Below are 25,663 nucleotides of genomic sequence, written 5' to 3'. Positions count from 1 at the left end.
GACGAGCGCGCGTGCACGTCTGCGCCCATGTGCGCCAATGTTGGCATTTAGTGTGCAAGCTTGTGCGTGCATAGGTGCGCGCAAACGTGCCCGCTCAGCCCTTCTCAGTGGAACATGCAGAACAGGGGGACATCTATAGTCGCCATCTTGATTGCTGGCGTGCCCTTCCTGACAGATGATTTGTCATCTGCTGGTGTTGGTCCACTGTGTTTTATCAAGTCCAAAAACAGCGCAGCCCTCTACAAGGAAATTCTAGAGCACTTCATGCTTCCCTCTGCTGACCAGCTCGTCTGACCTAAACCCCATAGAGAATCTGTGGGATATTGTGAAGAGGAAGATGAGAGACACCAGACCCAACAATGCAGATGAGCTGAAGGCCGCTATCAAAGCAACCTGGGCTTTCAGAACCCCAGTAGTGCCACAGGCTGTTCGCCTCCATGCAGTGGCATAGCGTGGGTTGTCAGTGCCCGGGGCAAGGCAAGTAATTTGCTACAATAGTACAGACCAGCCTGATTTATACACCGACCACTACACTGACCTACCTGATTCCTGCACCGACCAACCTGATTCCTACACTGTTCACTACACTGACCACTATACTGTCCACTACACTACACTGACCACTATACTGTCCACTATACTACACTGAACACTATACTGTCCACTACACTGACCACTATACTAACCACTATACTGTCCACTACACTACACTAAAGTGTCTACTACACTGACCATTATACTGACCACTATACTGTCCCCTACACTGACCACTACACCACTATACTGTCCACTACACTACACTACACTACATTGACCACTATACTGTCCACTAGGGATGAGCTTCGAGTTCGAGTCGAACAAATTCGAATGCCGCAGAACACCCTTTAAAAGTCTATCGGAGAAATCAAAAGTGCTAATTTTAAAGGCTTATATTCATAGTATTGTCATAAAAAGTGTTTGGGGGCCCGGGTCCTGCCCCAGGGGACATGGATCAATGCAAAAAAAAAGTTTTAAAAACGTCCGTTTTTTCGGGAGCAGTGATTTTAATAATGCTTAAAGTGAAACAATAAAAGTGTAATATCCCTTTAAATTTTGTACCTGGGGGGTGCATGTTTCCCGTGTTTAGAACAGCCTGACAGCAAAATGACATTTCAAAGGAAAAAAAGTCATTTAAACTACTCGCGGCTATTAATCAATTGCCAGTCCGACAATACACATAAAAGTTCATTGATAAAAACGGTATGGGAATTCCCCACAGGGGAACCCCGAACCAAAATTTAAAATAAAAATGACGTGGGGGTCCCCCTAAATTCCATACCAGGCCCCTCAGGTCTGGTATGAATATTAAGGGGAACCCCGGCCAAAATTAAAAAAAAAAAAATGGCGTGGGGTCCCCCTCAAAATCTATACCAGACCCTTCAGGTCTGGTATGGATTTTAAGGGGAACCCCGCGCCAAAATTAAAAAAAAAAAACGTTGTGGGGTCCCCCAAAAATCCATACCAGACCCTTATCCGAGCACGCAACCTGGCAGGCCGCAGGAAAAGAGGGGGGGACGAGAGAGCGCCCCCCCCCTCCTGAACCATACCAGGCCACATGCCCTCAACATTGGGAGGGTGCTTTGGGGTAGCCCCCCAAAACACCTTGTCCCCATGTTGATGAGGACAAGGGTCTCATCCCCACAACCCTGGCCGGTGGTTGTGGGGGTCTGCGGGCGGGGGGCTTATCGGAATCTGGGAGCCCACTTTAACAAGGGGACCCCCAGATCCCGGCCCTCCCCCCTGTGTGAAATGGTAAGGGGGTACCCCTACCATTTCACTAAAAAAGTGTAAAAAATGTTAAAAATGACAAGAGACAGTTTTTGACAATTCCTTTATTTAAATGCTTCTTTATTCTTCTTTCTTCTATCTTCCTTCGGTTTCTTCCTCCATCTTCCTCTTCTGGTTCTTCTGGTTCTTCCTCCGGTGTTCTCGTCCGACATCTTCCTCATCGGCGTCTTCTTCCCTTCTTCTCCTCGGGCCGCTCCGCATCCATGATGACATGGAGGGAGGCTCCCGCTGTGTGACGCTTCTCTCTTCATCTTCTTCTCTTCATCTTCTTCCCCGAACAGGGGGGTGTTCGGCTCATCCCTACTGTCCACTACACTACACTACACTGACCACTATATTGAAAACTACACTACCCACTACACTAAACTGACCACTATACTGTCCACTACACTATCCACTACACTGACCACTATATTGTCCATTACACTGTACTACACTGATCACTACACTACACTGACCACTATACTGACGACTATACTGTCCACTACACTGACCACTACACTGTACTACACTCCCTGAGTCCCTTCCCTTCCTACAATAGTACTGACCAGCCTGCTTCCTACACGGACCACTACACTTCACACTACACTGACCTACCTGATTCCTATACTGACCACTACACTACTATACTGTCCACTACACTGACCACTACACTACACTAACCACTACACTGACCACTATACTGACCACTACACTACACTGACCACTACACTATCCTACCTATAGTATTCCTATACTGACCACTACACGGTGTGACTCTAGCTGCTTTTCTACTGGCTCACAATCAGCTGATTGCAAGCAGGGAAGCTTCCCATAGACTGCCGTGTGTCCAGCGCCTGGTCATTCTTAAAGCGATTTTTTTTATTTTTTTGACAAAAGCTTGGGGGGGGGGGCGGCGAGTGTCATGGCAAAGGCTGTGAATACTTATGTACATGTGATTTGTTCGTTTTTCATTTTTAATACATTTGTAAAGATTTCAAACAAACTTCTTTCATGTTGTCATTATGGGGTATTGTTTGTAGAATTTTGAGGAGAATAATGAATTTAATCCATTTTGGAATAAGGCTGTAAGATAACAAAAATATGGTAAAAAAAGAAGCGCTGTGAATACTTTCCGGATGCCCTGTAATAATGGATACAATGGTTACATTAATAAGAGGTGGATCTGTTAAAGTATAGACCAGTTAGTGGAACAACCACTATAGGGCAGGGGTAGGATCTTGGGCCCAAATGACCTGGCTGCACTCTTCTCTCTAAAATAAAGACATAACAATAGCCAAAGCTACTGATTTAGTTAGAAAGCTAAGAACAATGATGTCTCTGGATCATCAGAGGTTAGTTAGCTAAAGCTTTCCATATCTAGCTTTTTATCTTAGTCACCTAATGCCCTTTAAATACATAATAACAGCTAACATGACATCTTGGTGTAATCTCATCTATTTAGGATATCTTTAAGGATGACAATACAGAATCACATCAGGAAATCATCAATGAGGTAAGTTCATCCTAAACTAGCAAATGCTGTATGTGCTGATGTGGCATTGCGATATTTAATAGGATTAATATAGACTATAAGTGTAGAACACTGCAGTACACCTTGTCAAGGCAATAATATGTATAAAGGCTGATTTAATTAATCTGTAATTAATCTCTAACAATGTCTTGCTTCAAGTACTGTGTGAGATTTAGGGGACATTACCTATTTTTTCCCTGAAACTGATTGGGTATTTGAAGTTAAAGCAGTATTAAACCCAAAAACAAACATTTATTCTATTGCAGTTTACTAATTCTTAGATGTGGTGTCTGTATTCTTTTTCTTTTTTAGGCTTTCTTTCCCTGATTTGCACCTGGTGATTCTGCCAGTAAGGTTACTTTCACACAGGGGCGGGGGTGCGTTAGCGGTAAAGCGCCACTTTACCATCATTTTAGCGGTGCTTTTTGGCCGCTAGCAGAGCACTTTTAACCCCCGTTAGCGGCCGAAGAAGGGTTAAACGCGCCCGTGTTGAGGTGCTGCCGAAGTGCTTTGCAGGCACTTCGGCAGCGCTGCCCATTCATTTCAATGGTCGGGCGGTGTAGGAGTGTTGTATACACAGCTCCCGCACCACTCCAGAGATGCTGCTTGCAGGACTTTTGTTCCTGTCCTGCAAGCGCACCACTCCAGTGTGAAAGCACTCAGGCTTTCACACTGGGGAGGCATGAGAGGCGCTTTTCATGCGTTTTACAGGCGCTGTTTTTAGCGCTAAAATGCCTGAAAAGCGCCCCAGGGTGAAAGAGGTCTAAGTCTGCTGTTTTTCAACAGAACAAGCTTACTTGCAGATGTATCAGTTACAGAGATAAGACAAACCATTTAACACCGGCAGGGGTGTTTACAATGATCATCTTTTATTTATTTATTTTAAACTTTTATCCCAAAAGGCAAAAAACTGTTTATAAAGTTTGAGCTGAAGTTTGGCTTTAATTTGTTTGTGTATTTAAATCTGCGAGTACATCCAACACTCCCCTCCCCCCAGACTGACAATGCTGCTGTCCATAGGCGCCCCTGTGCTCCTTCATCCAGAGTTATGGCCTCCTAATACAGGAGGTGTGTTACCGGCCAGATCACCAGGTGAAAACAGGCAAAAAAGCCTAAAGAACAAAACTACCACATTTATTGATTGGAAGTTATATATTACATTTTTGGTTACGAGCATAATCCGTTCCAGGAGTATGCTCGTAATCCAAAGTACTTGCCTATCAAAGCGAGTTTTCCCATTGAAGTCAATGGAAACTAAAATAATTAGTTCCGCATTGACTTCAATGGGATGCAATACCGCATGCGGCCAGAGGCAGGAGGGCGCCGGAGAGCCTCGGAAATGGCCGAAAAGGCCCAAGGACACTTCGGCGGACCTTGGCAAACCTTGGAAAGACTTCCTACCCGAGATTTGCCAAGGTCAGCAGTGCTGTACTCGGGCCTTTCCGTGCATTTCCGAACGTGACGTTCGGCCCCCCCACCTCAGGCCAAAAGCAGTACTGCACACCACTTTGGCCTGAATCGTGCTCATTTTGCGAGACAACACTCTTTTTTAAAAATACAGTGCTCGTATTGCGAAACGCTCGTTATCCGCGTTACTTGCAATCCGAGGTTCCACTGTAATACCATTTTAACTCCTTCAGCATATCAGCCCCTTTAGTGAATAAAAGTATCACTCCAGTCCTGGATTGCCACAGGTTGCAAAGTTTGTTCCTATCCTATCCTATCATAAGTCTTTGCAACCTGATGAAAATTGATAGAGGTAGAGTGCAATTATGGTATTTAAAGTGGTTGTAAGCAGACATGAAATATAAACAAAGCCTATCCCTCTATAGCAGGGGTCTCCAAACCTTCTAATGGGAGGGCCAGTTTACTGTCCTTCAGACTTAGGGGGGGGGCAGACTGTGGTTACTGGCAGTAGAAAAGGTGCCAATTTGGTGTCAATGGGAGGAACAGCGCCCCATCGATGGTGTCAGTGAGAGGAACTGTGAGCCATCATTGGTGTCATTGGGAGGAATTGTTCCCCATCTTTGGTGTCATTGGGAGGAATTGTTCCCCATCTTTGGTGTCATTGGGAGGAATTGTTCCCCATCTTTGGTGTCATTGGGAGGAATTGTTCCCCATCTTTGGTGTCATTGGGAGGAATTGTTCCCCATCTTTGGTGTCATTGGGAGGAATTGTTCCCCATCTTTGGTGTCATTGGGAGGAATTCTGGCACTTAATTGGTGTCAGTGGGGGGAATTATGCCCCATTGTTGGCTTTAGTGGATGAAAATAGTGCCCCAAGGGCCAGATAAAAGTAAGCAAAGGGCCGCAACTGGCCCCCAGGCCACAGTTTGGAGACCACTGCTCTATACTGTGTGCTTGTCTCAATTTAGGAGCACCATGTTTAATTTTTGTCTGCTGCCTCGTTCCTCTGCTATCAGCATGAATCATTTCTGACAAGTTTCCCTGACACCAAGAGAAAAATGGTGACAGGGGAGGGAGCTCCAGCCTCAGCTCTGTTCCTGTGTGCTGTGTGGGGGGTGTGTGTGTGTGTGTCCCTTTCCTCCAATCAGCTGTCAGAGCTCTTGTCACAGAGTGTAACTTCCTGTCCCATTTTTTCTGACCGCTCAGACAAGCTTTATAAATTCTGGACTTTGAATAGATGTAGAGAAGAGAAGACTGTAGATAAACAGCTACAATTTATGTAGGAGGATTTGTTTAATCCTCTGCGTATTACCTGAGGCCAGTCACATCACTGGCTATATGTAAGAGTTTACAAACTTTTTAATGAACCCTTTGTACAGTTACTGTAGTAAAGTTATGAGCATTTTTATTTTATTTAATTCTTCTAGAAATACAATAGTGTTCTCCACACAATCCTCTCCTTTCTTTTATCAGAAATCCGGCCTTTTATCCGGCATGGATCTACCCAAATTCTTTTAAAGCTTGGACAACATCAGGCATTCAGACACTAAATGACTTCATAGCATCTAAATCATTCCTTTCATTCCCATCGCTTAGAGAAAAATATGATCTACCAAACTCTGAGATATTTAGATATCTCCAAATCAAAAATTTCTATACACCATTCCTAAAGGGGGATACACCATTATCCCAATTATCCATTTTTGAATCAATCTGTACAAAAGATCCATTTGCTAAAGGTACAATTTCATCACTTTATAATCAATTATATGGAGTAGCAAATCTTAATAGACCCTCTTACGTTCAGAGGTGGGAGGAGGACCTGGGACGAACTTTAGAAGACACGGACTGGTCTAACATATGGCTCACATCTAAGTCATCTTCACCCAACATCTTAGCACTGGAGACAAATTATAAAGTCCTAACTCGCTGATACCTTGTACCCGCTAGAGTGGCAAAATATTCACCTAATACCTCAGCTCTTTGTTTTCGAGGATGCCCAGAAATAGGCACATATTTACACATATGGTGGACGTGCCCAGTAATCCAAACCTTCTGGAAGGAAGTCTTCGTGATTGCATCTAAAATATTTAAAAAAATAATACAACCAGATCTATATTTAACTTTACTTAATCTAAAACCGGAATGGTTAACACTCTCTCAATTCAAACTTATGATCCAACTAATAACGGCTGCAAAACAAACAGTGGCCAAGGCATGGAAATCTCCTACATTGGTACTAGCAGAAACAATTCACAGAATGAATAATACAATGTCCCATGCTAAGATGGTAGCCATCGATCAAAATCAAATTCCAAAATTTGAAAAACTTTGGCATCCTTGGATAAAACAACAGTTCCTGTCAAACTTCAATGACTCTGTCCTGTTGCCATGGTAACAGAATAAATGACTTACAGAGACACCCATTCTAAGGCTTCAAAGAGAACTAAAAAGAATAATAAACTGACGAGCGGGACAACCTTGTGGACCATACCTCTACCTTTCAACCCTTTTTCTTCTTTCTCTTTCCTTTTCTCCACCTTACGATTAAAGCTCATTATCAGAATTTATTTGACCTATATACACTCTACTTGTAAACAATATGTATAGTAGGTATAAATCATTTAAATACCAACAAAAGTAACTAAGGAAATGATATATATCTTTAATTTAGGTTTACGTGAACCCAATGTTTAATATTTGAAATTTCATGATATTTACCTATATAAACCCTACTGTAAAACAATGAGCTTACTTTATAGATCCTTGTAAACTTACTTTATGTATCTTTATAACATTGTATACTCAATAAACTTCTTTTGACAAGGAAATACAATAGTGTTTAACTTTAACTAATGTGTCTATTTATTTGGCTGTTCAATGAGCTAGATTCTCCAAGACCTTCCAATGAAAAACACTGTGGCCAAAGTATGGAGCCTCACCAGACCTCGGATCACCTTCAGACCAAAGGGGACAATTGTTGAAGCATCTGTAGCTGTCCAAATAGATGTATCTTCCACTGAAGAATTATATTTTCAAGCAGTAAGTTAGAAGGAAAAGGTTACAAAGCAAAACATGAAAATCAGAGTAGTTTTCCCAAGCATAATATACTATGTACTGTTTCTCTCCGTTTTTCTTAAAGGTGTGTCCTAAGTGAACTATTATTACATGGTCTCCACTTTGACATATCTCTGTGGAGTCATTTTGGTTGTCTAAAGCCAGCCATAGAACGAGTGAATTTCTTTCCTGCAACCATGGTTTTCCCCTAGCACCATAGTGTAATCCCTCTCGCCGAGCCACTGTGTTCTCCCCAGGGTAGAGGGGGGGTTGCAGAGACGGGGAGGGAGGGGGAAGCCGTCCCTGCTGGGAGAACACAGTGATTATTGCTAATGGCTATAATAGCCACTAGCGAGAATCACATGCAAAATCCGGCAATCGATCAACTTGGGTACATTCATCCTGCCCATACATGGTTCAAATCTTGGCCGGTTCCTGCTGGACTAGCCGAGACTCACTCTGTCTATAGCCAACTTAAGTCTTTACTGCCAACAGCCACTAATCAGAGAGGGGACGGTTGTGGATAAACTTCACAGAAACCAATCGCATTCAATTGTCCAACTTTGGATCTATTCCCTCTTGTCTTTCTTTCAGGTCTTTCAGTATCAAAGGGTTAGTTCACCTTTACCAAAACACTGCTTATGCAGGTAAGGGGTGCCTGTATGTAAAAGCAAACTGTCTGCTTTAAACAAAGTTAAATAATGCCCTTGCTATAGATATAAGCCATTTACGTACCTCCTAAAGCCTGTCCGAAAAAACACGCAGATATGCCATCAATCTGTCTTGTTGCTAGGCCATTGCTAAGACACTCTCAGTCTTAGCATGCACTCTCTCCCCTATCACAATACCTCTGAGCTGAGCGAAGCTGCTTCAGAGGAGATGGTAAACCACATATGTGCAAGAGTTTGAGAGTTTGCTCCTGTGATGGTTGAAGTGATCAGTAATAGTTGGGAGTGTTTTGTCCTCGCAACAAGGCAGAACGGGATGTTGTCACCTCTGGAAGTTTTTCAATCAGGCTTTGGAAGGTACATAAATAGTTTACACCTATATCAAGGTGTTTTATCACTGTCACATGATGTTTACATTTTTAGGGCTGTATTCGAGATGTGAAAAGAGAGATCACACAAAACCATGTAGGCATCACGCAAACACTTGTAAGTATAACATTTAATTAAGTACTACTGACAGATACAGATAGAAATGTATGTAGAAAATATAAAGAAAAATACCTAACTAAAGATGCTATTTCTCCATGGAGTCCCGTTCCCTTCCATGGCGTAGCACAGATGATCAGACCCAGGTGCATGCTCACCCTGGTAGAGACTGAATATTCCAAGTTATAGGTGTAGTAAATAGGACTTTTTCGTAAGGAAGTGGCCAACCCCACTGCAAGCAACATGACCTTTTAAGGACTTGGTCAGTTTGTAATGACATTCCTTTGGTATGAAGTCAACTAAGGTAACCAGGATATTGAAGGCTTTCTTAGATAGTGTGAGACAACTTTAATAAGGAACATTTGTGACATTTCCCCATCACAAGGGCATTATCCAACTTTAGTCAGAGCTGCACAGTTTTGTTTTTATCTACAGGCACCCCTTAACTACTTAGGCAGTTTTTTTGGTAAAGGTTACCTAACCATTTAAGTCTCTGCAGAAGGCCTTATTTATCAAAAAGTCCCAGTAAACAGCTGCTCTTCCAAGCAACCAGGTTGCTGATCTACAAGTGAAATTATGCAGGGGATAACCTGATTGGTTATTATGGGCAACAACAACCGCTTCCCCAGGTCTCTGACAAGTTAAGCTTTAACTGTTGCGTTTAATTTCTTCATTATTTTTCATCAGTAGGATCTCTTCCTAGCATTGTTGGCTGCCAGAGCTGATCACATGCTGATTGAATGCTGGTTTTCCAGCATGCCCGCAGTGACACAGTACACAGTGACCGAATGCTGGCCGGTTTCTGCTGAAGCAGCCGATATTCGGATCTTGTGTGCCCAGCTTAAAGTGGAATTGAAGGCAAAACGTAACTAACTCTAAGCCTAATATATCTAGCCCTGTAAAGAAAAAAATCGCTTTACTTGCCTGTTCTGCAGCTGATCCGGTCTGGTCTTCAGCGGCGCCCTCTGTGTACAGGAGACAGCTGACAGCGGTTGAGAAATGCTTGGGACGTGACGTCACCTATAGAGTTACTATGGGGCTTTTGTTTGCGGCTGCCTCTCTTACACACTGAAGCTGCTGCTGACAGCTCAGCCTGGGACTGGACCACTGCAAAACAGGTAAGTATAGCGATTTTTTTCTTTACAGGGCTTGATAGATTAGGCTTAGAATGTGGCTGAGAGTAGGTTTAAAGTTAGTTAGGTTTTGCCTTTACTTCCACTTTAAGGCCTAATGTACACTGGACTTTTTACAGCTTTGGCTTCAAGCATTTTTTCTGCAGTCATTAAACTCCCCAGCATATTATCCTATGTGTCCATGCACACATAGGCTGTAATCTGCATTTTTTGCCAGGGGTGTTTTCTAGCTTGAATAAACCCCTGGAACTAGTGGGTTTGAAGAGGAGTTTTTCAGCTGTAAAAACACTCTAACTCTAAAAAAAGCTGAAAAACGCAAAAAAATGCTGAAAAACACTGAAAACTGCGGCTATTCGGCATTTATAAAAGTTTTAGAGCCATAAGCTTTTGTGGGAGTTTAGTTTTGCTAAAAAAAAAAAGCTAAAAAATGCAAACGCTAAAAGATGCTGAAAAACTCATACTACAGCTACAGCTTTCTACAGCTAACTCTACTTGTGTTTTTATAATGTCTAGTGTGCATGGGGCTTAAAGTGACACTAAAGCTTCATTTAAAAAACCAAAAAAAAACCAAACATGTCATACTTACCTCCACTGTGCAGTCCGTTTTGCACAGAGTAACATCCTCTTCTGGGGTCCCTCGACGGCTCTCACGGCTCCTCTCGGGGGTTAAAAGCGCTCTTCAAGGGGGATTACCTTGCGAGTCATTCATTCGGTGTCCGGAGAGGCTGAATGTATGACTCGGCCCCGCCCCCCGATGCCCAGGTCATTGGATTTGATTGTCAGCAGCAGGAGCCAATGGCTGTGCTGCTATCAATCCATCCAATCAGAACCTGAGACACCAGCTTTTGCTGGTGTGCTCGTCCCCGGGACGTGATAGAGGGGGTACAGGTGAGTAAAACGGGGGCTCGGGGGGCTGCAGCATTACAGGAGGTTTTTCACCTCAATGCATAGAATGCATTAAGGTGAAAAACCTAGAAGGTTTACAACCCCTTTAAGGTTGGGTTCACACTAATGCAATGCCAGATATCACATGTGATTCGCACCGCATTGCTGTGCACATCACATGCGATGTCTGTGAAATGCAAACTCAGCCATTGAGTTTGTTTGGCTGAAATTGCATCACATTCATACCAAAATTGTGCAGGACCCTTTTTTTTTGGTTTGCATTGGAATCAGATCGCATGGGTGTTCAGACCTATGCAATGCAATTCCACAGTTCACACTGCGTTTTCTGAACCGATTTGGGGGTGTCACTAACTTTATATTGACACCTGCAGCGGTTCGCAGAGCGCAGTGTGAACTGCCTGCGATTCTGATGCGGTGCGGGAACCTGCACAGGAATCGCTTTGGTTCCCGCATCGCACCATTCTGAACCTAGCCTAAGGGTCTCTGTTTATGCCTTACAGGTTATCCTGAGAAGCAAATAAAGCAGTAAAGCCTTCCGGTATTCATATGTCTGACAACATCACATATCCCAGGATTTTTGGGTCTCAAACCTTACTCCATAAAAGCCATAATTTCCATTCACTGCAAACAGCCTGAAAAAGCTTTATGCAAATTGGATTAAATGACTCTATAACATTAGGCTATATTTGCACTATACACCAGCACTTCTAAATGTGTATAAACAAAAAAGTCAGTGCTACTACCCATACATCACATAGAAAGCAGAGATCCCAGGTGCTCGATCCACAGTCGCTGGCTGAGTAGGTAAATGAGGAAAAGATGATCCTCACTCCGCTGATTGCTCTTAAGAAGTATAATATTTATTGACAAGCCACAGTGACCAAATGCAAATAAGAACAGTTGACGCGTTTCAGCCTATAAGGCCTTAGTCATAACCACCACTAAGGCCTTATAGGCTGAAACGCGTCAACTGTTCTTATTTGCGTTTGGTCACTGTGGCTTGTCAATAAATATTATACTTCTTAAGAGCAATCACCAGAGTGCGGATCATCTTTTCCTCACTTCTAAATGTGTATCTGGCCAGATAGGCAAAAAGCAATAGTTTGCATGGCTCCACCCACTGTCCTGAAATGGGGAATAAGCCTCTAATTTTTGAGATATGCGATGAAATAAGACTTGTTAACATAGGTGTGCCAGGTGTGCCTATGCACATCCTTATGACTGTGTGCGGCACCGACACCCCCTACTGCCTGGCCTCCCCTGTGCCCCCCTGCAGCACTTCCGGCTTCCATCCTCTCCTTTCCTGCCTTTCTCTTCTGCTCTTCAGCCTTATGGAGTTATTGAACTTTTATAATTTACAGCTTTATCATAAACACACTGAACACAATGGGAGAGTGTCCTTCTGATGTATCCTTCTGCTTTGTATTTTTGTCTGATTGCAGGAAACTCTTACAACGGTTCAGACTTCATATGGTGATAAGAAACTTACACTTTTCCCAACTGATTCCATGTGAGTCGCAGCCTATTCATAACAGTAGTTTTCGATTGCTAGGTTTCCTGCTCAAGAACCTTGAAGTGGAAATTAAAGTGAAATCCTGCTGGTTTGCTCCTGAGTAACAGGACAAACTTTTCTAAAGATTTATACTTATAGTTTGTTTTCTTTAGAAATAAGTATAAGACTTTGCACAAAATGTGTTTTGATGCACCTGGAAATGCATTTATCTGATTTAAACTGAACATTCAGCTGGGCTTTAAAGGGGAATTATACTCATCAATTTCACTTCCCCAAAACAGTTATGTTGTGCATTCAAGGCATGCTGAGAATAATAACTGTCACAGTTGTTCTCCCAACTGAATTGTCAAAACATCAAATCACATGTACAGCATCATGGCAACCGCAGATCAAACAGAGACTTAAGCCTCGTACACACAATCGGATTTTTCGATGGGAAATGTTCGTTGACAGGCTGTTGGCGGAAAATCTGACCATGTGTATGCTCCATCGGACAATTGTTGTCGTATTTTCCGCGGACAAAATGTTAGCTAGCTGGTTTTAAAATTTTCAGCGGACGAATGTGTGTTGTTGGATTTTCCGAACGTGTGTACACAAGTCCGTCGGACAAAAGTCCAAAGTACAAACACACATGCTCGGAAGCAAGGACGAGCCAGAAGCGTCGGTCTTGTAAACTTGCGTTTGTAATGGAGAATTAGCATTCATGACGTGGCAAATTATGAAATCTTAAAATTCAGTGCACATTCTCTTCTTCTTTAATGGGATAATAATGAAGCTGCTTTGCTGGTGATACTGATGGAGTTATTGCAAATGAATTTTCAAAGGCTTTTTTTTTCTAGTGATATCAAGAATAATATTATTTGTTTTGTTTTTTTTTATTTGGGCAAGTTACCACAACACCATTATCCCGGAGTTTTTAAGATCAAAGATACAACTATGTTAGTGTTCCTTGTTAATTTTGCATTGTATTTTTTAAAATGTAACTGCCTACTCCCAAACTGTCATTTGAAGTAAAACACATAGCCAAGTATTATTCTATACATTTTTTTTATTTTGCATTAAAAAAAGAATACAAATAAAATTAGACATGCTATCTGCCAATAGAACTTAACCAAAAAGTGCATTCTATGCATCCAAAAATCTAGAAAATATACCAAATCAAATCATTATTCAACCAAAAAAATAATGTCAAAGCAATAACTCCAAGGCCAATAATAAATAACATGTTATCTCCTCCGATTCCGCAGCATGGCTGGTTGACGAACAGCCGCTGAGAAACGAACTGAAAAGCACGAAATTAAAGTGCAAAATGAAAAGCTTGAATCAACACTCACCAAACTTCTACTAACACGAAATTAGCAGAAGGAGCCCAAAGGGTGGCGCTAAAGAGCTGAAAAACAACATACCGTTTCCCCCGAAAATAAGACCTAGCGTGATTGTCAGTGATGGCTGCAATATAAGCCTTACCCTCCAAATAAGCCCTACCCTGTTTCCCCGAAAATAAGCCCTACCCTAAAAATAAGACCTACAAGGACTTTAACTAGGGCTTACTTTGGGGGTAGGGCTTATATTGCAGCCATCACCGACAATCACGCTAGGTCTTATTTTCGGGGAAACAGGGTAGTACGTCACTACGTTCGTAATTGTTGGCCACCAATTGTGTGACTGTGTGTATGCAAGACAGGTTGGGCCAACGCCCTTCAGACAAAATTCCACGGTTTTGTTGGTGAACAATCCGATTGCGTGTACGAGGCTTAAAGCCTCGTACACACAGTACAAAAATCAGAAGGAAAAAGTCTGAAGACAAACTGTCTGCGGATTTTCGGATCGTTAGTACGGTGCATTCGACAGATGATTTGACTTTTACATCAGACAAAAGCTGGATGTGCAGGCTATAAAACTTTTGTCTAATGTAAACTCAACGTCTGATTTTCGGATGGTCAGTACAGAGATCCATCACACAAAGGGGTTGATTTACTAAAGGCAAAAAGACTGTGCACTTTGGAAAGTGCAGTTGCACACGGCAAGAGCAGTTACTCCAGAGTTTAGTAAATGAGCAGAAGCTCTGCTGACTTTCATCAACCAATCATGTGCAAGCAAAAATGCTGTTTTTTTAATTTTCCTTGCATGTGATTGGGTATTCTTTGCAAAGTGAAGCTTTACCTCATTTACTAAGCTCTGGAGCAACTGCACTTGCAGGGTGCAATTTGTACTTTCCAAGGTGCACAGTCTATTGGCCTTTTGTAAATCAACCCCAAAATTCGAAAGTACAAACACGCATTCTCGGAATCAAGGAACGACTGGGAAGAGTCTGGTCTTGTAAACTACTGTTCGTAATCTAGAATTAACATTTGTGACCCGGAAATTGATGAAATGTCAAAATTCTCATCTTCTTTAATGGGATAATAATGAAGCTGCTTTGCTGGTGATACTGATGTAGTTATGCCAAATGTATTTTATAAGGCTTTTGTTTTATACGATCTGAAAGTCACGAATCAACGCTCACCAAACTTCTACTGAAATGTAATTAGCAGAGGGGGCCCAAAGGATGGCGCTTGAGAAATGAACTTCCTCTTTATACTCTCATACTACATCACTACGTTCGTGTTTGTCAAATGACAATTGCGGATAGTTAGTATGCAAGACAAAATCCTGCACACGCCCTTTTGACAAAAATCAGACGCTCGGCCGTCCAGCAATCAGATTGTGTGTACGAAGCCTAAGACCCCATACACACTATTAGATTTTCTGCAGATTTTTGTCTTCAGATTTATCAAAACCATGTAGTGCAAGGTATAAGAAAAAACCTGCGCTGACAACTCACCAAGTGAACGATTGTGGAAACAGTTCAAAAAATATGTGCCTTATAATGTTACACAAATACACATTTAGTGAGTATTAAATGAAAATGTACACAGAAACTGTGCATAAACACACTGCCAAACTGTATGACTAAAAGTAAATTAATAAACATAAATAATAAAGTCTAGATCAATACGTTCGAAATCTAGATCAATTCGTCCAAAAGCTAACCTTTGGACGCTATGCGACTAGACAATCACTAGACTAATAGATAAATAATCCCATATATTCGTGAATAGTAAAGTGAACCTCTATATAGTAGAACTCCAAAGAATGTTTAAATCAAAGATCATACATAACATAAAGGTGTCCGTTTATGAAGCAGTGATCAGCGGTGATCCCGAGGATCACCGCTGATCACAGTCCATAAACAGTTTATGAAACAGTGATAATCGGGGGAGAACATGTTTGAACTTGTTCTCCCTCCGATTATCTCTACACACGGAGAATCCTCATTGAATGACACAGAAAGGGCCAGTTTATGAAGCGGTGATCTCACCGCTTCACTGGTGATCTGAGTCAGAATTCACACTCCCAGGTTCACCAGCTCAGAGGTGGTGAATCTGGGAGTGAAGAGGAAATCTGGGGGGATCTGAGGGGGAAGAAGGAAGATTTTTAACTTCCTTATGCCTCGTTCAGACCCCCCAACACTGTAAGCATGTCCCCCTGTCATATTTATGTGTATATACATGTATATATAATGTGTGTGTGTGTATACATATGTATATAATGTAGGGGGACTCATTATTTTATTAACAGTAATTCACGCCGTCTGTCCGTGTATTGAGCGGTGATAATTTATCACTGCTTAATAAACTGACATCTCTGTATTTCTGGTACTGTAATCTCGTAAAGTCTCACGAGATTCCAGTATCAGGAGCCTTTCTCCACTGTTGAAAGCATTTGTAGATCTCTTCACTCCTCCAAAGGTGAAGCGATCTACAAAGCTTCATAAACTGGCACACAGAGGAGAAAAATCTTCACTGTGAATGCCGGAGAACGAAGCAGTGAATAGATTTCACTGCTTCATAAACGGACACCAAAGTCTATTAGATCACACAGTTCCTTCACAGGAGGATAATCTGTAGACTTCAGGCTAATTCATTCATATGGTAAATTTGAATGACAGACAAGGCTGGTGCCGGAAATGCTTGAGAGGAGACTTTGGGAATCACAAACCTCGCGTTCCACCAAAAGGAGAAGAGAAAACACATAGCATAAAACCTATGACACCGTGAGATCACCTGCGCATAAAAGCGCTACTCATGGAACCGCTGTGCAGAGCAGGCATTCAGATAAAGTCGGTGTTCGCTGCTGAACGGCGTGCGTTCCACCAACTCCAGGAAGTGATGTCACTGGTTCTCGGGTTACCAAGCGTGGGCAGGATGTTGCGTCGACGCGTTTGATTTAAACATTCTTTGGAGTTCTACTATATAGAGGTTCACTTTACTATTCACGAATATATGGGATTATTTATCTATTAGTCTAGTGATTGTCTAGTCGCATAGCGTCCAAAGGTTAGCTTTTGGACGAATTGATCTAGATTTCGAACGTATTGATCTAGACTTTATTATTTATGTTTATTAATTCACTTTTAGTCATACAGTTTGGCAGTGTGTTTATGCACAGTTTCTGTGTACATTTTCATTTAATACTCACTAAATGTGTATTTGTGTAACATTATAAGGCACATATTTTTTGAACTGTTTCCACAATCGTTCACTTGGTGAGTTGTCAGCGCAGGTTTTTTTTTTTTTTTTTTTTTTTTTTTTTTTTTTCTTATATATTACCAAAGTGTCAGCACTTTTTACCTAGCAGCTGCAACACATGAATTAGTTTCTATTATAATTTATTTGTTTGCGAGCGCTGTTTTTTCATCTATTCATGTAGTGCAAGGGCCTGCTTGATTGCATACAATTTGAAACTCTTAAGGTTTGATCTCATAATATATGGTTTTGGTAAATCTGAAGGAAAAAATCTACAGAAAATTGTATAGTGTGTATCCAGCTTAAAGCCTGGTACACACGATCAGATTGTTGGCCAACCAAGCGTCTGATGTTTGTCAAAAGGGCGTGTGCCTCGATCTTGTCTTGCATACTAACGGTGTACAATTGTCGGCCAACAAACACGAACGTAGTGACGTACTATGAGGAATTTCAGCTCTTAAGCGCCACCCTTTGGGCCCCTTCTGCTACATTCATGTTTAGTGAGCATTGATTCTGAGCATGTGTGTTTGTACTTTCAACTTTTGTGTGACGGACTTGTGTACTGACCATCAGAAAATCTGACAACAGACCGTTGTCCCCCGAAAATTTACTAACATGTCATCCAACATTTGTTGGGCGAAATTTGGACAATTGTCAAAAGGAGCGTACTAACGGTCAGATTTAAAGAAAAAACGCAGAGGTGATAAAATACCACCACAAGAAAGTTCTATTTGTGGGAAATAAAGGACACCAATTTTGTATGGGTACAGCGCCACACGACCGCACAATTGTCAGTTAAAACCACGCAGTCTGTATCGCAAAAAATAGCCTGGTCAGGAAGTGGGTAAAAACTTCTGGGACTGAAGTGGTTAAGTTATGTAAAACCTTTATCCCTTAAGGGAAAAAACAACAGTTGCTGTAACTGTTTAAATAGTGTTAGCAGGAATTTGACTTTAACTTGTTAGCCTGGTCCATCTAAATCTGCTAGTGCATCTAACACTATTCTCTCCCACACTGATAATGCTGCTGTGCAAACGTGTCTACGTAGTTCATGGAGCCAGAATGGAGACAACCTAAATCAGGAAACATATTACTAATGCAGCCACCACTTGCAGCTTTGCATAGTACTGTCAGTATAAAACACTGGGGTGACCTTCTGTACTGCTGATCCTTCATTGCTAATGCCTAGTGAGCAGGTTGGGGCCAGGTCCTCAGCTAAGCTGTATTGCTCAGCTGCAGTAGAGAAAAGTAGAGTCACAGACCTAGCTAAGTTCTTTGGCAAGTGTGCCTGGATCACATGGCTAGGCTAACAGGATTACAAATGCCGTGACAGGTAAATCAGTTTACATGTACATATTTCAGTCTTGTACCTACTAGGGTTGCTACTTTTGTGTCAAGCCAAACCCGGACACATTAGCGGCACAGGACAACCTTTTTTTCCCCGCAGTAAACACTACAGGATTATAAAAGACCTGGGACATATTTGGGTGCCCCAAGAAGAGTAGTAATGTGGCGAACAGTGGTTGTGGCCAAATTTCTCTTGTTGACATCATTGCCCTTACCATTTAGTGATGCCAAAACTAACCCCAGACAGCCGCCCGCAGCTCATGGACGACAACAGATTTGTGTGTGACTATCTCGGTTACTTAGGAAGCCACAGCCCAGTCTGAATAATGTGTCTGGGTTTCAGGTGGGTTGAAACTCGGACATATGATTCAAAACCTGGACTGTCCGGGTAAATCCTGGACAGGTGGCAACCCTAATCTGGGTGTTTGTTTTCCAAGTGTTCAGCTTTAAGCCTGGTACACACTACTGTCCGCTCGAGGTTAGTCCAGCGATCTCCTCCACTGAGCTGTTGTGTTCTGACGTCCCCCCCTCGTCGCGAGAACACTCCAATCAGCACTCTCTGCCCTTGGTTGAGAGTGCTGATTGGAGTCGGTCAGCTGCTGGTTTTCCAGCATGCACATCCGACATACACACGGGCAGAATGTCGGATGGTATTTTTTGTACCGGCAAATGTCTCCCAACATTCTGCCCGTGTGTATGGGGCTTTAAAGTGAACCTGTTACCAATCATCTAAGACATCATCTGTAACTTTTCTTTTAAGACTTAATTTTACATTGCTTCTCTCCCTGTATCAGAGTTCAAGTAACAGACTTCAGAAGCTCATTGGCACTAAGTCAGGTAAGAAAAAAAAAAAAACACTTATTTACAATATACATTAGGCCTTAGTAATAAAAATGATGCAACCGATTATGACAATGCTAGGCACTGCCACTGTGATTCACTTTGTACTACAAGTACACTTGGAAGTGCAGTCGCTGTAGATCTGAGGGGGACATGCAAGGAAAATAAAAAACAGCATTTTATCTTGCACATGATTGGATGATAAAATCAGCAGAACTTCCCCTCATTTCAGATCTTTCCCTCAGATCTACAGCGACTGCACTTCCAAGTGCACTTGTAGTGCAGAGTGGATTTGCCTTTAGTAAATCAACCCCAGGGTTCGCACTAATTCTGAGTTCGGGGCTCCAGAGTGACTGAAAGAAGAAAAAGGGGTATTTGGTTTCCTCTGACTTTTGGTATCCCGGATCAAAGTCTTGAGCTTGAAGTGAAAACTTCAAAGCGTCTTGGGTAGGACAAAGCCTTTAATTCTCTGTCCAGGTCTTACTGGAGACCTGCAGGTTGTGTGAGCGTGCAGGCTTGCACATTTGTTATAAGTGAGGCTTGGGTAAAGTTCAGGGCTCCAGGCATGTGGGAGGTGTGCTCCCATTTAAAGATTGTTGTGTGCTCCTGTTAGAAGACAGGGGTTATCTACTCAGGAGATAGTATTTCATGTTGGAGAAGTTCCATGTCCATCAGGCTGAGAGAGTTGAGGTGGCTAAACAATTCTGGGAGACTGAGAGAGCTGGGACAACTAGGATAGTCCATGGGACTCCATGGGACTCCAGAGTGTTTTGTCTGAGAGAAGAAAATGTGGTATTTGGTTTTCTCCGACTTTTGGTATCCCGGATCAAAGTCTGGAGCTTGAAGACTTCAAAGTGTCTTGGGTGGGTTTTGGCCTTTAATTCTCTGTCCAGGTCTTACTGGAGACCTGCAGGTTGTGTAAGCGTGCAGGCTTGTACACTCGTTATAAGTGAGGCTTGGGTAAAGTTCAGGGCTCCAGGCAGGTGGGAGGTGTGCTCCCATTTAAAGATTGCTGTGTGCTCCTGTTAGGAGACAGGGGTTATCTACTCAGGAGACAGTACTTCATGTTGGAGAGGTTCCATGTCCATTAGGCTGAGAGAGTTGAGGCGGTTAAGCAAGTCTGGGAGACTGAGAGAGCTGGGACAAACTAGGTGAGTCCATGGGACTGAAGGAATCTGTGAGTCTCAGAGAAGTTGGAGAGCCTGGGGTGTCAGGAGAACCCCTATCGAGAGGCCAGGAGTGGACCTGTACAGCAGGGAGCTGTAACTACAGGCTTTGTGAGCCAAGAAAGCCCAGAGAGCCATGAGAAACTTGGTGAGATGATCTGAGGGACCAGTGACCAGAGCAGCAGTTCTGCTGAACAAAGAGCCAGGTGGCTTGGTATTTTTCTGTTTTTTTGCTGAACTTTTATGTCCTGTTTTAAATAAAAGTGGGCTCGTAAGCCTTTCAAACCAGTTTGGGCTGGCTTGGACTCTACGAAATTCTTCTACCACTGGGCTGAATCCCTCATATCACACAATTTATACCGGGTATTATTTGCACACAATCATATAATCACAATAGAGTGTGTACACTGCATCATTACCCTGCTTATCCTCCGCCAGGGTTGTATTTGACCCAAGAATTTTACTGATGGTGATTTTTGGTGATGGTTTGGCATGTAATCTGGATTCAGGGAGAGAGAATTTCAACTGCTATCTAGTTTAAAAGGCAGTTATCGGAAAATTTATTTTTATACTTATACTGCTTTGCATTAATGAATGTATCAGGGCCTCAGAATTGGGATGGGGAAAGGAGAGTGTATTATCTAAATGACAACTACCTTTGTGTCCCATATCTTCTAATCGGTCACAATCATATCCACCTTTCCCCTTGTCTGGCTTCAATAGATGTTGGACCAATGGTTTGGTTTAACACACTAAAACACCATCAACTAGTGATTGCGCTAACTTAGCCTGACGTCACTGCATGGACAAGTCCATAGTCAAAGAGAAAAATAAAAGTCAATTTAAATCGGATAACCAAAATCCAAAAGCCTTGCTGCTTTTAACACACACCAGTGGGTACTGGAAGCTGATAATAGAACAAAAGAGAGAAAGTGCACAGTTACCTTTGTTACCAATTCTCTGTTCCCTAAATTATGTTACCATCCCCCAATTTAGGGAACAGAGAACAATACAAGACTAAAACCATTTGTTTTCAGATTCCATAAAATTATAATAGAAGGCTAATCAAAATTAGTTAAAAATTGGTTTAAAATAGGTCAATTAGGATAGCCATCATAAACTATATATTACAAGTTTTTTGTTTTTTTTGCCCAGGTTCACACTGTAGCAATTCGGTAACCAGCGCAATTCCAGTACCAGTTCCCGCATTGCATCTCTCCCACAGGCAGTTCACACTGCCCTCTATGAACCGCTGTGGGTGTCAATGCAATGTTAATGACACTCCCAGATTGGTTCATAGATCGCAGTGCGAACTGTGGATTCGGACAGGAATCGTATCGCATGGGTGATTCCAGTGCTGGGTGGGTCCCTGCACCTTTTCTGTATGAATCCAATGCGAGTTCAGCCATACAACTGTATGGCTGAACTCGCATTGCACAGACATCACATGTGATCGGCCCCGCAGTGCGGGTGCGAATCACATGCCATGTCTGAACCCAGGCTCAGTGCCCATTTGAGATGGAGGTATCCCTTGTAATATTCCTTTTGTTCAATGGGTTAGTTTAATCCATGTCTTTAATTATTAGAAAAGAAGTGCAAAGGTGCAGTAAAAGGCTTGATTTACTATGGCAAATAGAACGTGCACTTTGCAAAGTATAGTTGTTCCAGAGCTTATTAACTTGCAAAGAATACCCAATCACATGCAATGAAAATGAAAAAAACAGCATTTTTTTCTTGCACATGATTTGGATGATGGAAGTCAGCAGAGCTTCCCCTCATGTACTATGTTCTGGGGCAACTGCACTTGCAGAATACAACTGCACCTTGCTAAGTGCACAGTCTGTTTGCCTTTAGTAAAGCAATCCCTAAATGTTATTTTACATGTATATACACTTACCCTACTTTACCAATCAGCCTTTGAAGTTTAATCATTTTCAGGTAGCATGTATGATTTAGGCCTCATGCACATTGCTGCTCCTTAAATTATGTTTTTGGGGCTTTTAGCTTTTTTTGCCTAAGCCCCTGAACTCACCTCAATAAAAGCCTATGGAGTTGCAGTTGCTCCAGAGCTTAGTAAATGAGACAAAGCTTCCCTTTGCAAAGAATCCCCATTTACATGCAAGGAAAAATTAAAAAAACATACTTTTTGCTTGCATATGATTGGATGATGGAAGTCAGCAGAGCTTCAGCCCATTTACTAAGCTCTGGGACAACTGCTCTTGCAGAGTGCAATTGCATTTTGCAAAGTGCATAGTCTATTTGCCTTTAGTAAATCAACCCCTATGTGTCCATGCACACATAGGGGTTGATTTACTTAAGGCAAATAGACTTTGCTTACTAAATAAGGTAATGCTTTACCTTGCAACGTTTTCAATCACATGCAAGGAAAAAAAAAACAGAATTTTTGCTTCCACATAATTATTATTATTATAATTGGATGATGGAAGTCAGTAGAGCTTCTGCTCATTTACTATGGAGCAACTGCACTTTGCAAAGTGCTTGCCTTTAGTAAATGAACCCAATAGGCTTTTAAGGGAGTTTAGGAGCAGCAGAGTTTAGAGCAGCCTTTCTAAACCTTTTTAACACAGAGGAACCCTTGAAATAATGTTCCGGTCTCAGGGAACTCCTATAAAAAATGACTATACAACTCATGATGGATTAGTGTGATGGTCAGTGGGAAGAATGCTCCTTACACTTGTGGCCGTGGGGAAGAATTATTCCCTTACAGATAGCTACAAAGATTAATGGTATCAGTGGGAACTTATCTGAGAGGCAGAAACTGCTCATTGCTCAAGGAACCCCCAGCAACCCCTGGAGGAACCCTAGTTTAGAGGCAGAAGAATTGCGTTCAGGAGGAACTTTTGAGCATAAAAACACTAAACACATCTAAATGCGCTTAAACACACACATCCGCGTTTATTCATTTCAATGGCCAGAATAAATTAAAATTACGGCCAATGAAATAAACGGACAACCACGAAACGCTGCTAAACGCTGATAAACTCACCTAAACTAGTTTGAAAAAAATGCAGCTTGGGAGAGTTATTAACGCTGTCTTTTCTCCTGTCATGACACGTTTACAATAACCGGTGTGCACGAGGTCTTAAACCATGAAGAGCTTTCACAAAGTGTGTTTGTTTTCCAGAATGAAGAATCTGTGAGACTGTTTCTCCAGGAGACCGTGGCTGACCTTGGAATTCCAGCTGTTGTAAACCGTAAGTTTCATGGACACATGGGCTCTTTCTCACAACAGTAATATCTCATTTTATATCAAACACTCCCTGTAAATACAGTAGAACTCTAGGAGCAGGTGTGTTATACAGAATTATTTTTTTGCATATACAACTTACTGTCCTTACCTCCCTGGTGGTATGATTATGTCAGATTTTTGCGTCTCGCAGTGGTACAATTGTTTTGCATAGAAATTTGTCGTTTTATGTTGTAGGCCTGTAATTCTAATGCCGCGTACACACGAGCGGACTTTACTGCAGACTTTGCCCGGCGGACTTTTCGACTGACTTTACAACGGACTTTCTGAATAAACGGACTTGCCTACACACTATCAACCAAAGTCCATCGAATTCGTACGTGATGACGTACGACCGGACTAAAATAAGGAAGTTCATAGCCAGTAGCCAATAGCTGCCCTTTTGTCCGTCGAACTAGCATACAGACGAGCGGACTTTTCGACCGGACTCGAGTCCGTCGGATAGATTTGAAACATGTTTCAAATCTAAGTACGTCCAACTTTTGAGAAAACAAAGTCCACTGGAGCCCACACACGATCGAATTGTCCGACGAAATCCCGTCCGCCGGGCAAAGTCTGATGTAAAGTCCGCTCGTGTGTACGCGGCATTAGTAATAACACACTTAAATCTGTCCAAACAAGAGTCTAGTAGACATCCCGGGTATGATAAAGTTTGAAACACAAAATTATAATATAATAAAGAACTATAAATAATTATAAAAAATAATAATATAATAATAGTTCTAGCTGGTCTAAAACCACTTTTGACGTAAAGGGACACTTTTTGGCTGCCATGGACAATCTCAAGTTTTCAGGCAGAAAGAACAGTATATATCATATAAAACTGTATGCAGGGCATAGGACAAAGCACTAGGGACAAAAGTGTGAAATGATTTGATACAGTAATGTAATCTGTAAGATTACAGTATACTGTATATGTTATGTTTTGTGTACTTTTTGAAATTGCCGTCGGCTTCATCCACGTGCGTCGCGACGCTCGCAGGGAACAGAGCCCAGCATACAGAGGCATCAGGTGGAAGATACAGCGGGGGGACATCGCAGGATCCTGGGGACAAGGTAAGTATACTGCACCAGGATCCTGCAAAGCAATCCCGAGTGTGGCTCGGGGTTACCGCTAATGGTACTGAAATTTAACCCCGAGCCACACTCAGGAATACCGCCTGGAAGGTAAACTATGTAATTTATGTTTGTGATGACCAGCAATAACAAACACTCATATTTGACCAACTCCAGCAGCAACGGATGCAGGGATTTTTTTTAACTATATTTCATTCTTAACACCTGCACAGTCTGCTCAGCAAAAAAAAAAAAAACAATTTAGGAAGGGATAGCTTTTCTGTCGTGCACATCTACACCGCATTCAAGGTGTAGATGTGCACGACAGAAAAATCTGTTTTGTTTCAATTCGGATTCATTTGTTTTGTTAATTATTTCCTTTTGTCATATTTGTTATGTTATGCCGCGTACACACGACCGGTTTTGCCGTCGGAATAAACTCCGAAGGTTTCTCCGAAGGAACTCCGACGGAATTCCATTCAAGCGGTCTTGCCTACACACAGTCAACCCAAAGTCCGACCGTCCAGAACGCGGTGACGTACAGCACGTACGACGGGACTAGAAAAAGGAAGTTCAATAGCCAGTAGCCAATAGCTTCCGTCTTGTACTTGCTTCAGAGCATGCATCGATTTTGGTCCGTCGGAACAGCATACAGACGAGCGGTTTTCCCGATAGGAATTGGTTCTGTCGGAAATATTTAAAACATGTTCCATTTCTAGGTCCGTCAGAATTTTCGAAAAAGAAAGTCCGATGAGGCCTACACACATGATCGGAATAGACGATGAAACGCTTCCGTCTGACTTATTCTGTCGGACATTCCGCTCGTGTGTGCGCGGCTTTAGAATGATTCGTTTTCAGGATTCGTTCTGTATGTTCAGATTCCTTTTGTATAATCCTTTTTTCGAATCA

The 25,663-nt window shown here is 42.1% G+C and overlaps 1 protein-coding gene across 1 annotated transcript in view; it reads left to right on the top strand.

The window, feature by feature from the left end:
* CETP (cholesteryl ester transfer protein) overlaps positions 1 to 25,663 on the top strand; it is a 79,862-nt gene that overhangs the window by 50,752 nt on the left and 3,447 nt on the right. The window contains exons 10-14 of the mRNA XM_073605528.1: positions 3,272 to 3,322; positions 7,636 to 7,788; positions 12,439 to 12,506; positions 19,219 to 19,261; positions 23,576 to 23,645. Of these exons, the coding sequence (XP_073461629.1) occupies positions 3,272 to 3,322; positions 7,636 to 7,788; positions 12,439 to 12,506; positions 19,219 to 19,261; positions 23,576 to 23,645 (385 nt within the window). The remainder of the gene's footprint in view (positions 1 to 3,271; positions 3,323 to 7,635; positions 7,789 to 12,438; positions 12,507 to 19,218; positions 19,262 to 23,575; positions 23,646 to 25,663) is intronic.

This window comes from Aquarana catesbeiana, linkage group LG11 (genome assembly GCF_042186555.1).
Source record: "Aquarana catesbeiana isolate 2022-GZ linkage group LG11, ASM4218655v1, whole genome shotgun sequence".
Lineage (NCBI taxonomy): Eukaryota > Metazoa > Chordata > Amphibia > Anura > Ranidae > Aquarana > Aquarana catesbeiana.
This window is presented reverse-complemented; position numbering and strand designations above follow the sequence as displayed.